The 14,355-nt window shown below is 36.7% G+C and overlaps 1 protein-coding gene across 4 annotated transcripts in view; it reads left to right on the forward strand.

The window, feature by feature from the left end:
- Positions 1-14,355, forward strand: part of STRN (striatin) — a 62,871-nt gene that overhangs the window by 43,250 nt on the left and 5,266 nt on the right. For 2 of the 4 annotated variants that reach the window (XM_084203317.1, XM_084203318.1), the window contains exons 9-16: positions 1,786-1,872; positions 2,430-2,573; positions 4,718-4,854; positions 8,724-8,899; positions 9,853-9,900; positions 10,569-10,690; positions 11,529-11,696; positions 13,907-14,047. In XM_084203317.1, coding sequence (XP_084059443.1) covers positions 1,786-1,872; positions 2,430-2,573; positions 4,718-4,854; positions 8,724-8,899; positions 9,853-9,900; positions 10,569-10,690; positions 11,529-11,696; positions 13,907-14,047 — 1,023 coding nt within the window. The remainder of the gene's footprint in view (positions 1-1,785; positions 1,873-2,429; positions 2,574-4,717; positions 4,855-8,723; positions 8,900-9,852; positions 9,901-10,568; positions 10,691-11,528; positions 11,697-13,906; positions 14,048-14,355) is intronic. The other 2 variants (XM_084203319.1, XM_084203320.1) reach the window with 1 other exon arrangement.

The raw sequence follows: 14,355 nt of genomic DNA on the forward strand, positions 1-14,355 counted from the left end.
CTGTCATCATAATTTGTTATGCAGGGCTCGAAATAGGAAGCAACTATGACCATCAGTTTATTTGTAAATCACAGGATTTATTTATTGACTTCCTTACTTTTGGGACTAGCCTTCAAAAAAGTTGGGTATTTTATTTAAAAAAAACCCCACCTGTGAACAGTATCTGAAATACAGTTTCTAGCCCTGTATTTTTTTTGTTACATTTCTTGAAATACCGATATGTTTTGTAAAATCAATGAGTTTTAATAGGTAAGCCATAAAATTTTTTGAACTCAGATGGAGAGTTTAAAATCAAACACTGTATCTATGGCTGTGTTTCAAATACCTAGCCATACTGAGAATTCATGTGTGAAAGATGTATATTAATAGTATTGCATGTAGCCTGGAAAGAAATTTCAGGGATGTTTCTCCCTTTGTGGCAAGATGCTTATGAATACCAAGGAAATTCTCACTTCCAAAGAGATATGCATAATGATGTAAATATGTCAGAGCCTCGCATCGAGGCTGACTTGTTTTATTACTTTTTGTATTGATACTCTCATTAGCTGCTGCTCAGCAGTTGGTTATGTGGCTGAAATTATGTTATACAAAAACTAAACTTTTTTTTTTCCAAATTAAAGACAAAAAAAAAGGTAAATAATTACGATGCTTTAAATTTCTCAAGTGATCTTTTTGTCATCTTTGGAATAATTTAATTTACTGGAAGCTAATTGCAAGTCTGACAAGAAGCTGAGCTAACTAAAGTGTTCATTCTAAATTCAATTGATTCTAAATTTCTTTATGGTTAAAGATAGACAGGGCATGCCAATATATGATTACAATAAAAGTGATTTTTGTAACTTGTCTGTTATTTTTAAAATACACAGACATGTTATGTAGTTCAGGGTAAATAGCTGTGGGGTTAGTCTAGTAGAAATTATTTAATCCAAGTGTTGAAATTCTGTTCTTGAACAGCTGTTGTCTTTTTATTTTTGATGAAAAAACTTAATTGTTAATATAGATGCAGACATTATTGGAATATGTTTTATATCATTATGATAAAAAATCACGATGGAAAGGCAGCACTCTGACATCCAGTGCTCCTTCATGAAGATAACTGCTGCTCAGTACCTTTTGGATTGATTTGATTGGTTTGATCTTGGGAGACAAAGTGGTTTACTGTAGCAGTGAAATTAAGCATCTTTCCATGGACAAACCATCATTGGAGGGCCATCAATGCAGAAAAATCAGGAAGAATCAGAGCCTGTTTTAAGTTATTCATAATATTGCACATAGTGAAGAAGAATGTGAGGGAGGCTGTCTGGAGAAAAAAGAAGGAACTAAATAGCATTAAATTTTACAAAGTTTGTTTCTATGGCTTTAATTTCATCATATATGGTGCTTAGCCACTGAACTGCTACTAAGTAGAATACTGGTTTTAAAAAGAGGTATTATAGTAAAACAATCTTGCAAAATCCTTCTTAGTGTTTTTCTGGATTGTGTAATATTTTGGTGACAGACAAGTTAAATACAATTTAGTGTATTATCAGTCATTATGGTTAGGGTGGACAAAGTAGCATTTGCAACTGCATTAGTAAACTCATGATTTTGCAAGGCTGTAGTAAACATTCCTGTGAAGTAATAACAGAATAGAATCATAGAATGGTTTTATGAGAGAATACATATATTAGAGTACACTACTGTGTTAAAGCTGCTTGAAAATAGCTGTATTATTTACTGGTCTAGGAAAAAACATAATGGACTATGGGTAAGACATTTTCCCATTCTTAATTAAACTTACAACAGGAAAAACTACCGAAGATATGTTTCAGCCTCAATCCTATATAAAACAGTCAAAACAGGGATGTGGGAAAATGATGGAGCAAAGCACAGGTAAGTGTCAAGAAGGGCATGGGTCTTCACCATATGTAGCTTCAGGAAGTAGGCCAGTGAATCCAGTTGCATTTTTATTTTAATATTAGTATAACTTTTTGGATTATATAGTTCACGATACTACACTACTGCACAAATAAATTTAAATTATAATGTTGTCATAAGAATATGCTGCACAAAGTACCTGATGCACAAATTATAAAGTATTTATGGATGTCAGCTAATGTTTTAGCAAAGTAAATATTCTAATTATCTAAAGTGTGACTCAGTTGGCGGCATTCTTCAGCATCCCGTACAAGTAGCACTATGAGTCCATTCATATGGGGAAAATTGTGCGTTCACAATTCTCAGCTGCTTCTATCACTTTCTTCTTGAAATTCATTTCATGCTGGATGATTAGTTACTGCTGAAGTAAGTGCTCATTAGTTTTTTCTGTGGTAATGTCATAATGCAAGGTAGGATCCATTGTTGCATGTGCTGCTGTAGCATATCTGATATAAGGAGTGTCATCGTGAACTATGCCTAAACCCTTTAATTTTTTGTTTTTTTCTGGTTAGGGCCCAACAGGTCAAAGCTGCAAGATATGCTTGCAAACTTGAGAGATGTTGATGATCTCCCTTCATTACAGCCATCTGTTGCACCTTCTTCTAGGCCCAGTAGTTCAAGGCTCATTGAACATGAGATAAACAGGACGGATGAAGGTAAATATTAAAAAAGTGCATACCCCTTCGTAGAGGGTGATGTTTATAGTTACTTAAGAATTAGTCTCTCTGACTTTCCAAGCACTTTACAAATTCTGATTCAGTATTGCAAGTTTTAGGTGTAATAAATGGCATTCCCATTCCTCCATTATGGTCACTATTAGTAAGGTTAAGACACCTACCTAAGTTCAAGTCTTGGCTGAATATCTTTGAGCACAATGGAAAAAATAATTTGACACTTAGTGGCTTTGTAATATGACCATCCTAAAATACTTGCTTTTGTTTGTGCTCAAGCCTGGCAGACAAGTGTGGGCCAGAAACTCTGAGGACATAAAAGCATAATTTTTTTTCCCATTGACGTAATTTTAAATGTATGTATGTATACATGCATACACACAAGCATGCCCTTTTTTCCAAAGTGCAAAGACAGAGGCTGTGTAGGTAAACATAAATGCTTTACTATAGCTTTCAAAAGCATGTGTAGTGAAGCATGATTGTGTAGTGAATCATGCAGAGCAACTTGCAGCTTGCCAGTGTATTAATTTCCATAATGTGTTCCAAAAATTAGGAGAAATATTCCTAGGGGCTAGTCCAAGTATGGAGAGCTAGGCATGCATCTTTGTAATGAAGCACTACTATTAAGTCTGAAAAATGCTGAGTCACCTATTTGATTCAAGATTTGAATTGCTGTAATGTAGAGCATAATAACATATAGGATATAAAGCTGTATTAATTTGTCAATTATGGCAGCCTTCCAGTACCTAAAGGGAGCCTGCAAAAGAGCTGGAGAGGGACTTCTTATGTGGGCATGTAGTGGCAGCACATGGGAGAACGGTTTCAGACTGAAAAGGGCAGGTGTAGATTGGATATTGGGAAGAAATTCTTTACTGTGAGGGTAGTGAGACACCGAACAGGTTGTCCTGAGAAGCTGTGGATGCCCTGTCCCTGTAAGTGTTCAGTGCCAAGTTGGATGGTCCTTTGAACAATCCCATCAAGTCAAAGGTGTCCCTGCCCATAGCAGGAGGCTGGAACATGATGATCTGTAAGGTCCTTTCCAACCCAAACCATTCTATGATTCTGTGATATCATGTGCTCTATTAAAATGGTAAATATGTGTTTTGAAAATGTGCAAAACATGAGTTCCACTTAGCAGTCTTTCAGTGAAAGTGAAAAAGTAGGTCGGCCAAGTTATAATTAAGATGCATAAAAAGCCCTGGTGTGTGGAATAGCTACCAAAGATCTCAGTAGTTCTGCTTCCTTCATGCTCAGTGATTTTCTTCATGAAAGAAGGGGGTAACTTAGCAACGCTTTGTGAAGTGGAAGAATTTTTTGTTGAATGTTCCCTTTCCAACTTTTCTCACATGTACTGAGAGCTGTATTAGCAGAGCTCTATTTTCATGTCCTTTCAGTAATGTGTTTTTTAATTCTGAGACTCACATGGATTCTCACAAAAAAAGGACAGCTGATTGTTACCAGTCTGAGTTCAGTATTAATGTTAGCTGTGTTTTTCTTACAAAGCTGAGACATCATACTTTGGGCTTTTTTTTTTTTTTTATTTCTAGTACGTTTTAAAATTTGGTGTTCTGTATGTATTGTGTGTTGAGTGAAATGTTGCATTGTGAATTCAAAAGACAGGAAAAGAGAACTGTAGTGTAGACTTTGGGATGGAGGAGGTAAAAGGTGTTTGTGATGAAAAGGTAATAACTAAGAGATCTATTCAAAGATCAGTGCTTGAAGGGCTTTGATTTAGGCTGCTCCCACCAGCTGTTTTTATCTACAGTTTTGTTGCTTCTTCAGCATCTATTTTCTATATTTTGTAGTTGAGTTGGGGAAGGCGTTTTCTGTGTTATTTGTGCACTTTATATGGGTTAATGGTAGCACACCCTTCCTGCCCGTGGCTGGCTCCGTTTAGTCTCTGGAGTCACACACACCTCAAGTGTAGTTGGGTTCAGAGGGTGCTGCTTATTGGTAAGTACAGTGATTATCTTTAGAATAGCTGTTTTTCTATGAATCTCTGTGGATCTTTTTGCCCTCGGCTACTTGACAGATATGTAGCGTTCTGAAAGTGGAAGATGTGCTTTTATTGTACAGTGTAGTATAAATCTATGTTTCAGGATTTTTTTGTTTGTTTTGTTTTCTTGCAGTGGAAGCTTTAACATTCCCTCCGTCCTCAGGGAAATCTTTCATTATGGGAACAGATGAAGCCCTTGAAAATGAACTGGGTCTTGGAGAACTGGCAGGCCTTACTGTAGCAAATGAGGCAGATTCGCTGACTTACGATGTAAGTGGTTATTAATGGTAACTCAACGTCCTTCTGTCTTGTTGAAGGCAGATGCAAGTTATTTGTGCGTAGACTCAGCAGAAAACATTCTCCAGTTAAAATTATGCTGCCAGAGGATGTCACAAAGTTTTACTTGGCAAAGGACTCCTTCCTAAACACAGCAGCATTCATGCTCTCTGCAAGCCCCTCTCCTCTCATTTGCCTGCCATGTTATGCAAGTAGTTGAAGGTAAATTAGTGATAGTCGTACGTCTGGGCACATGTAACCCCAGTGACTGAGCAAAATTAGGAGTATCATGGCCAGCAGATTGAGAGACGTTTATGTCCCTTTTACATGGGCTGTATGCAGTTTTGGGCCACTCCACTTCAAAAGGGCTGTAGAGAAATTGAAGAGTATCCAGTAGCTTCTGACTGATGAGTAGATGTTAAGGGAGATGGTCTTGCTTACCTGTTAGGAGGCTGAGGAGTGCTTGAATAGCAGCCTGCAGGTATTAAAAGGGTGCTTGTAAGGATGACAGAGCCAAGCTTCTCCGTAGTGCCAGGTGTTAGATTTTACCATGACAAATTAAATCTGAGACTTTGGACATAAGATGCAGGTCCTTACTTTGAAGTTCTACCCCTGTATGTACCTATAAAGCAATGAAATACATAGTTAATAAAATCTTAGACTCGTTATGAGAGTGCCACTGCAGAGATGTGCCCTACCACTATAGCAAGTTTCTGAACATGTGATACATTATGAGTCATCAATATTGCAATGAATGCAGAGCATTTCTGCTAATATTCAGTATTATCTTCTAATTTGGCTCAGTTCCTAATGTTTTTAAGAACTAATTTTCCCTAACTAAGTCTTCAGAAAGGGGTACGGTAATGTACAAATAAATTGCTGTTACAGGTACTCCTAAAAATCCAAGGCTGGAATTTAAATTCAGAGAATGTAACAAAGCTAACCCATCTGTACAAGATGCTTTCATTGCTTGACTTCATTGTGCAAGTGTCCATATAAATGTTGTGTTTGTTCATGTCTCTGTCTCCTGAACTAACAGCTTTCATTTATTGAGTAGCACTTCTTTATCCACTCCAGTCCTTTCCTGCATGGTAGAGAATACTAACTTCTATTTCTTCATTTGTCCAATGCCTGTATAATGTCCTGTGATCAGGAATTCATAGTCATGGTTACCTTGACTCTTACCTTTTTCTAGTGTTGACAATTAAAAAAAAAAAAAAATTTACAAAACTATTTGCTCTGGTTACTGTGCACTTTATTGAAGCAAAATGAAAGGCTGGTGTTCCTATTTCAAGTTTTATTGTAAGTTTAACTTACGGGTAATGTTTTTATTTTGGACTATTTAATACATCTGGCTGCCAAATGTGAATCAGGTATGATTAGTGAAAGCTTAGTATTTAAGCGTCAGTTTTGAATCATATGGAGAATTAAGTTGAAAGATCTCATGAATCAGTCCTTAAATATATTTACTTTCAAGAGTGGCAGACACTTTTCCCATTTTTGGTCCCTTTCACCTCACTGACATTTTTGCTGGATTATTTTCTTTTTAAAAATGGCAGCATTAGCCTACCTCATTTCATGGTTTCAGTTTTTTACATAGTGCTTTGACTGTAAATTGAAGAATGGTTTCACTTGATAATGAAGATTATTAATTTATTACTTAAAATACATTTTTTTCTTTTGTATATTGGTTTTTAGAGTATCTAACAAGATGAAATTTTCCAGATTGCTAGCCAATACATTTAAGTTTGCCTTTTCTTTTTCCTTCCTTTACACATTCTTGACAAATGTTCACTTTGGTTGGTTCTGGTTTTTTTCCTGTAGTCTTCTGGATAGATTAATCATCTTCATAAAATTTTAATAGATTTTAGATAAGAGTAACTGAACTGTGAAATCATATGAAGCATTTAATGTTAAGTACTGAATTGGAGGTTTTGGACTTTGCAGTAGGCCCTTGTTTGATTTCTTACAACTTTGAACAAGAGAAGTACCTGTCATTGCTATCTTTAGTTTTCAATTTGTTTTCAATTAATTTTCCATTTTGTATAGACACAAGTATTATTATAAGTGGCAAATCCAGATCAAGTGCTAATTTTGGGGTTGGCATCCCCCCAAACTGCTTTTCAGGCCTTGGGTTACCTCACTGTTGTGCTTTGGTGGGGAGAGACAGAAGGAGGTTGTGTGCTGTGTGAGTAACCAGCCTCGGAGCTTGCGAGACTGGTGGGTAGAGTGATGTGGTGCAGCCAGGTGGGTGATGTGTCAGGGCTAGAATCTGTTTCCACCTCTGCTGCTGGCCTGCTAGCTGGTACTGCCTTCCATCTACTATCCAGTTTATGAAGTGCCCATCTTGGACTCCTTTGGAAGGACATTTTTGAATGAAAGACAAGCAAATGGAGAATTTTATCGTGCCAGGACTGGAATTCACGGTTAGGCCATCTGAGGTGTCTTTGTGGCTTTTGCAGATGTGGCACAGAACCTGTGCTGCTGGTATGGCAGCTGCAGGGCAGGCAGGTTCCCTCCATCACCTGATTGGCATTAGGTGCCTATGTTGAGGCAATCAAATTCCTCTCCAGATATCTGTACATCTTGTACCCTTTTTGCTGAGACTTTCTTGGCCAGTCCTCAGAAAACCTGCCGGAGCTGCTAACTGTGCAGCCCTGCCCCATCCTTGTACCAGCTCGAGCATTTGTCTGTTCCTTCACGGAGCCAACTTGGCTCAGTAAACTGGCAAAGAAACTGACTTGTCTCCCTGAGCAAAGCAATATGTCATTACTAAGAAATATGATGAGACTAAACCTGCTGTTTCTTGCAGCTCATTTCTCCTTGTTTAAAACCTATGGAACCTTTTTATTTATGTATATTTTTATTGTTAAATCCAGATGTAGCAAAGCTTAAGAAAAAGCACTTCTGTTCTTAAACCTCCTCTTTCGTCCACAGGATGAAATGTTTCTTGAAGTGGCTCAAAACAGTTCTCTCATCTTTGCAGTTAAAGATGCAAATTATTTGGAATTATCTTTAGATTACAACGTGATAAACATCTGTACAATTGTTTGTTTTCTTGGTTTTCCATAACCACCATCAGCAGTGGTTATGGAAAGGTAAATTTAACTCATGACATTGTTGACTGACAGTGAAAAAGTCTTTTCAGCATTTTGTGTCAATATTTGTTCAGAGGAGCAATATTGAAGTAACTTATTTTATTAAAAGGCTTTCTTTTTGGATCTTCTAAAATGCACTTATTGCCAAATAATTGTGTCTGTATACACGATACCTTATTGCCTGCCAGTTAGATTCTTAGTGTGTAGTCAAGTTCTTTTTGCCTTTTTTTTTCCCTATTCTGGCAAACTTTACTTGTCATGCATTATTACAGAGCTTGGGTTGCCTTAGCTGGGTAAGTTAGGTTGTGTTCCTTTCTGTACTTCTAGAGATTTCTCTGTTTCTGTCAGATCTTTTCTTTAGAGGTATTATGTCAGTAGTACTTTGGATATTCAGGGACTGCACCCTGGTGAGTCAAGCCCAGCTTTGTAAGTGAATGAGCCATAGATCAAATTTTAAATACTTAACTGAATTCATTGAAGTATCAGTGCTTTTAAAGTATGTAATTTGACAGACATGAGAGTATTTCAGATTTGCATAGAATTTATCACTGTGGACATGACATTACTCGTACGGAATATGTCTACCCAGGGGCTCCTTTTGAAGTGCCTGCTTAGTGTTAAGTGGACTATTGTTTGAGAGCAGGTTATTGTGAAAAGTGGGCGAGGTAATTTGACATCTTCTGAAAATGCCAAACTAAATTTTTATTTCTTCCTTTTGTTGTGCCTTCCAGCTTAATTACAAGTTTGGCATTTTTTTTTTATTAGATAGCCAACAATAAGGATGCATTGAGAAAGACTTGGAACCCCAAGTTTACGTTAAGAAGTCACTTTGATGGAATAAGAGCTCTCGCTTTTCATCCAGTTGAACCAGTCTTAATAACAGCTTCAGAGGACCATACATTAAAAATGTGGAATTTACAAAAAACAGCCCCAGCAAAAAAGTAAGAATTTTTCTTTGTTTTCTTCAAAAACAATTTTAATTTATGAAGGAAAAACAAAACCTAGATACTACTTTACTGAATGGCCCTTGCACTTAATGGAAAGTGTTCCCTGAATTTAAGAGTAGGAAAACAAGCTCTCAGAGAAGGGTGGAGATGCCTAAAGAATGCCAGAAAAATCCATGTATGTTTGTGAATGTATTTTGTTTGTGAAGATGAAAACCATTCATTTTTTTGTATTTTCCTTGTAGATAACATGACAAATTAATTTACTAGTGAAAATATTTGGATGCAGCCTGTCAGTGTGCTTGCATGTGTATATAAATGTATAGGATGCATTTATATATATATGCATATGTATGTATACACTTACATGCATATACATAGGACAGCTTGAAACTCTGAGATGTTGCCAGGTTCCTTTGTTAACAGTCTCTTGCAAATTGCTGGGAATTTGCAGAAATCAGAGGAAATTCATAGTGGGGCTGATGTGGTTAAGGGAGTACGTCACACCTTTGAGAAGAACTGGGTGTAACACAGTCCTCCCTTGGATTGATAAAGTCCAGAGCAGCAAATTTTGAAGCACTTCAGCGGTGAAAGAAAAACTTTCAGTCCAAAACTCCTTTTCTGCAATAGGAACAATTAATGATGCATTCCATGTGATGCTGATGTCTCTCCACTCCTGTTCCATTGATGTACCTAGCTACTTGTTTGATGGGTCTGTGAAGTGCCTTGAAGGTCTTCAATCAAAAATCCAAACAACCAGTCCTATGGTGTTTTGAAAGACTGCAAATAGTTCCTAGACCCATGAAAAATCATGTTGGGAGAGGACGTTGTGGGAGAAACACTACAAAAGATGTAGCAGGGATTTTAAGAATTTAGCTATTCTGGCAAAATTTTGTAAAGCATTGTATAAGATGGTATACATGTTAACATTTTTTTCATGCTTCATTTAGGAGTGCTTCTCTTGATGTAGAGCCAATATATACCTTCCGAGCACATAAGTAAGTATTTCCTGAGAAATACTGTCATATTTGGAGAAAGATAAGATTTTTAAACAGAAACAGAATTTTTAAAAAAGTAATTTCCACCTTATCAGCTACTGATTTCATGACGTTTTTAGTTCCTGTGTTGCTTAGAGTATCTGCATGTGTTCTTCTTCCTTCTGCATAGTAATTTATGTCTAAAGTCAGATATACCACAATTTTAAAATAAAAAACCTACAAATGATACAGTTCAAATTTGTTCAGGTCTTCTATTCATCATTGCAGCTTTTGCCTTTTTGACACATACTTGCATATGTGGAATGAACTGAAGAAGAATGAATGCAGTGAATTTAAATTTACTGAGATGATTCCAGGAAAGAGCCTTAAATATTTTGAAAAGAAAAAAAATCTGTTTATGTGAAATATAAAATCCTAGGGTTTAAATTGTGGTGTTTTTCACATTTCATGTGCATAATGATTAATTGTCCTGATTGCAGTCGTGTTACCAGATATTGTGGGGGTATTTCTGTGGGAAGTCTTGTAGCATATGATTTTATTATGCAGAATTTTTGTTGCAATCCGTGCAGCAAGTGAATTGTATCTAAAATGGAAATTCTTAAGATTGACACTGCATTGCATGTAATGAAAACGTTAGCAGTCAGTGTTTCTTTGGGGCTTTCTTCCAGTGGTCCAGTGCTCTGTGTGGTGATGAGCAGTAATGGTGAGCAGTGCTACAGTGGGGGAACAGATGGCCTCATCCATGGCTGGAACACAACCAACCCAAACATTGACCCCTATGACTCTTATGGTACGTTGCTGTTGCATGCAGCAGTGAGATGATAAGTTTAGTGACAGTCACATCACTAAAATAGTATAATTTGTAGATAATGCTTCTGTGAGAGTTTAAAACAGCAAATTGAATGTGTTCTTCAATTACTTAAGTAATCTTTTGTTTTAATGCTGATACTGCTTGATGGCAAGATAAAATGTCATTTTCTTAAAAAAGGCCTTGATCTCATAATCGTTTTTTAGAAACACCTAGTCTAAAGTGCGGGTTTTAGAAGTACAGGACTAAACCTGATCGTTTGGAAAGTACAGGAAATGTGTATTTTTTTGACAAATTTCTGTGGAGTTGAGATAAAAAGGTTTTATAGTCTGAGACCAAAGCTGTTAGTGTTGGCTAGAAACAACTAAAAAGGCACAGTTTGGTACAATTTACTAGATTTGAGTGGGTGTCAGCTTGTGTCTGGATTTTATTATTTATTTTGCACTTATGGTAGCTTCAGATGCAGTTGACCTCAAAGCTAACTTCTGCATAAAAGGGACTGCTGTGGCATTAATAGCTGTTTAAAAGTGAATTTTAACAATGAAGTGTGTTTTGCCAAAGTCAATACTGTCCCTTCTGCCGAAGCATTGTTTTGTTCCTTTAGTTGAAAACTGGGTAATTGAATATCACATATGCTGCTGAAATTCAAGCATCTTAAGGCCAGAATAGTTAAGACTTCTGTATTGATATGACATGATTGATCTTGGGATTCTTTATCAATTATCTTCCAGAGGTTGGTGCCTAAACACAGGCTAAGATACAGCTATTGACTTAATTCAGATTTTGTTTTGAAATGTGTTTTGTTGTGTTTTTTTCACAGATCCTTCTGTTCTAAGAGGTGCTTTTGTAGGCCATACTGATGCAGTGTGGGGTCTGGTTTACAGTGGAGCTCACCAGCGTTTGCTGTCCTGTTCAGCAGACGGCACTATACGTTTATGGAAAGCTACAGAAATTGCTCCAGCCCTTAATATCTTTAATGATAATCAAGGTACAGAAAATTGCCCTGCCCTGAAGTTCATGAGCATCACTGACATAATTTTGGCTACTGAATAGAAATACTTCCTGCATTTCTTTCCGAGTTTTGTATCTTTATGAATGTTTTTGGGAAGAGTAAATTTTGTGACCCTTATCTGACATTTCCTGAATATATACCTACATTCAGGGGGACAGTTAAATACATCTGAAAGCCAACTGCTGCAGGTGATCTGCTGATGTTACTAACATCATTGAGGATAGTTTATTAACTCCATAATTCACATTCAGACTTGAGTTTCCACCAGGCCCTTGCTTTTGGTTTGTCCGGAATAAAAAGCCCTTTCTTTCCCAGTTGAATTTTGGAGTAGCCAGTGTTTCAACACAGGCCAATGTCATTGTACCTTCTAGACTTGTTCCTTGTGCCTCTAATAGAGAGATTCCAATTCAATTTCTGAGTTTGCAGATCAACTAAATAACAATAACCTTCGATTATAAACAGTGCTAGTTGAAAAAAAAAAAACTCCTTTAGAGTTAGTTACTGAAATGTCATGCACAAATGAAAATCCCACTGGCTGGAATCTAATTTCTTGAAGTTGCTGTCTGAGTCAGAGTGCTCCAGAACAAGCCCATTGACATGTCCAAACTCTCTTACAGATGTTAGTCATTAAAGACAGCCCATGAGCTTAGACAGTTCCATGTCTCTTTAGAAAAACTTTGAGGCAAAATAAACTTTGTCACAGCTGAATGGACATGTCAAATTATAGTGTAAAGCTGGTCAGATATGCCATTGCTTGTTAGTTGAAAAAGACTGAGCAAAATAGAAACATTCCATGTGTTTTTGTTTTAGCAAAACTATGTTTCTAAAGGTATGCAGGCTTCTTATTGACGACTTGCTTATCTGCCTGCTTTGAAAACTTCCTGGTAGAGTTTTGGAGTTTGTTACTATGAGTTGTTTTGTTTTTAATTATTAAACTAAGGGGGAAGGAGGAGTAGTCTTCCCTCACAGAGGCAATATAATAGCCCCAATATTAAGGCTGGTTTTTTTGTATTCTAAACTGGAATGAAGCCCTGTTGTAAAATCCAAAGAATGAAAGCTCAGTTTTCCTATGGCTTATTGATAACTTTTAACAAACCCTTAAAATATCTGTCACTCATTATTCAAGTCATTCAGATGAACCATTGTAGGCTTACCAGGAAGCTGCAGATTCCTGCTTACCAGGAAGCATGCATGGCAGTGGTAAAAAAGGTCACTTGAGAAACAGTGTGTTTTCTTCTCACACCAATTCTTTTTGCTTTTTTTTTTTGAGTACTTGTAGGTAACTACTGCCATTCCTGAGAAATATTCCTGAGGTCCTGCATCTCAGAAAAATATTTCTCCCATGAATCTTTAGAGAGTTTACAGGGATGTGATGGTATTCCTGTGTTATCTGAATCTATGATCCAACATTAGGTTGCTTAAAATTCAGTTTCTCGCTCTCTACCTTTTCCTCTTCCTCCTGACGTCTGTTGCAACTGGTGTTGTTCTTTCACATAGCAGGTTGTGAACGGGACATTTGAAGAGAAAAATCCTAAAGAATATATCCTATGCCCAAGCTTTGCTGATTTGACCTTCTGTCCTGTAGCGTGCAGATAGCTACCGTATAAGGAGATCAAATATATACCACAATAGGCAGGAACTTTGAAATACAAGTTTCTAATGTGTTTACATAACTGTACATGATGACAGTTCCAGTGTTTAAAATCTGCACTTGGAGAATTTGGTATTTTGTTAAGCTCTGATTTTGTCGAAGTTCATTATAACAACATTAATTATGTGTCATGTCACTTATTGTACACTTCAGTTTCATGTCCTTTTACTCAAAGGAATGGAGTTTGGTGGAGATTTTTTTGAGAATTGCTGTTACAGTTAAAGGAAGAAAAGGAGGCCAGAGACTTCTTGCTTTCTTAATTTAAAAGTAGATTTCTGCACAGCTGCAGTTCCAGATAGTGCATCTTAGTAAAGAAAGTTGTTGATACACATGTCTAAAAAGTAGGATTAAAATAGTTATCATACAGGAAAAGCTATTTAGATTGGCATAATTTATTTTTTAGAAGGCAGTGTTTCCTTTGATTATTGTGGTCCTTTTGGTGTTGAAGTGCTTACTTTTTTTGTAAGGATTTTTTTGTTTAATTATTTTTTAATTTTCTTTGCACCAACTATATCTTCTCTACATTGTTTTCTAGAAATGGGAATCCCTTCATCAGTAGACCTTGTGAGCAGTGACCCAAGCCTCATGGTAGCATCATTTAACAGTGGACACACTAGCATTTTTAACATGGAGACAAGACAGCGAATTCTTACCCTGGAGTCCAGTGTGGATACTAGTAGGTATCAAAAGCCCCAAACCAACCAAAGGAAAAAAAAAAATTGCTTGTTTAAGATGGATGCTGTTGATAATTTTTTCAATTTTGCCAAAGAATTAGGCAGTGTAATGAGAAATTATAAAATGGATTATGTTAGAAGCTGTGTTCTGAGATATAACAGTAAATTGTTACTATTACAACAGACCTCACCTGTATTGCAGTAGCAGAAGAATGTGCATACTTCTGAAACAAGACAGAAACAAGCTCACACTCTGAATTCCTCTTCAAGGGATAGTGGCATGAAAAAAAGCACAAGTTTCTTTAATATG

This window comes from Fringilla coelebs (assembly GCF_963513975.1).
Source record: "Fringilla coelebs genome assembly, chromosome: 3".
NCBI classification, from domain to species: domain Eukaryota; kingdom Metazoa; phylum Chordata; class Aves; order Passeriformes; family Fringillidae; genus Fringilla; species Fringilla coelebs.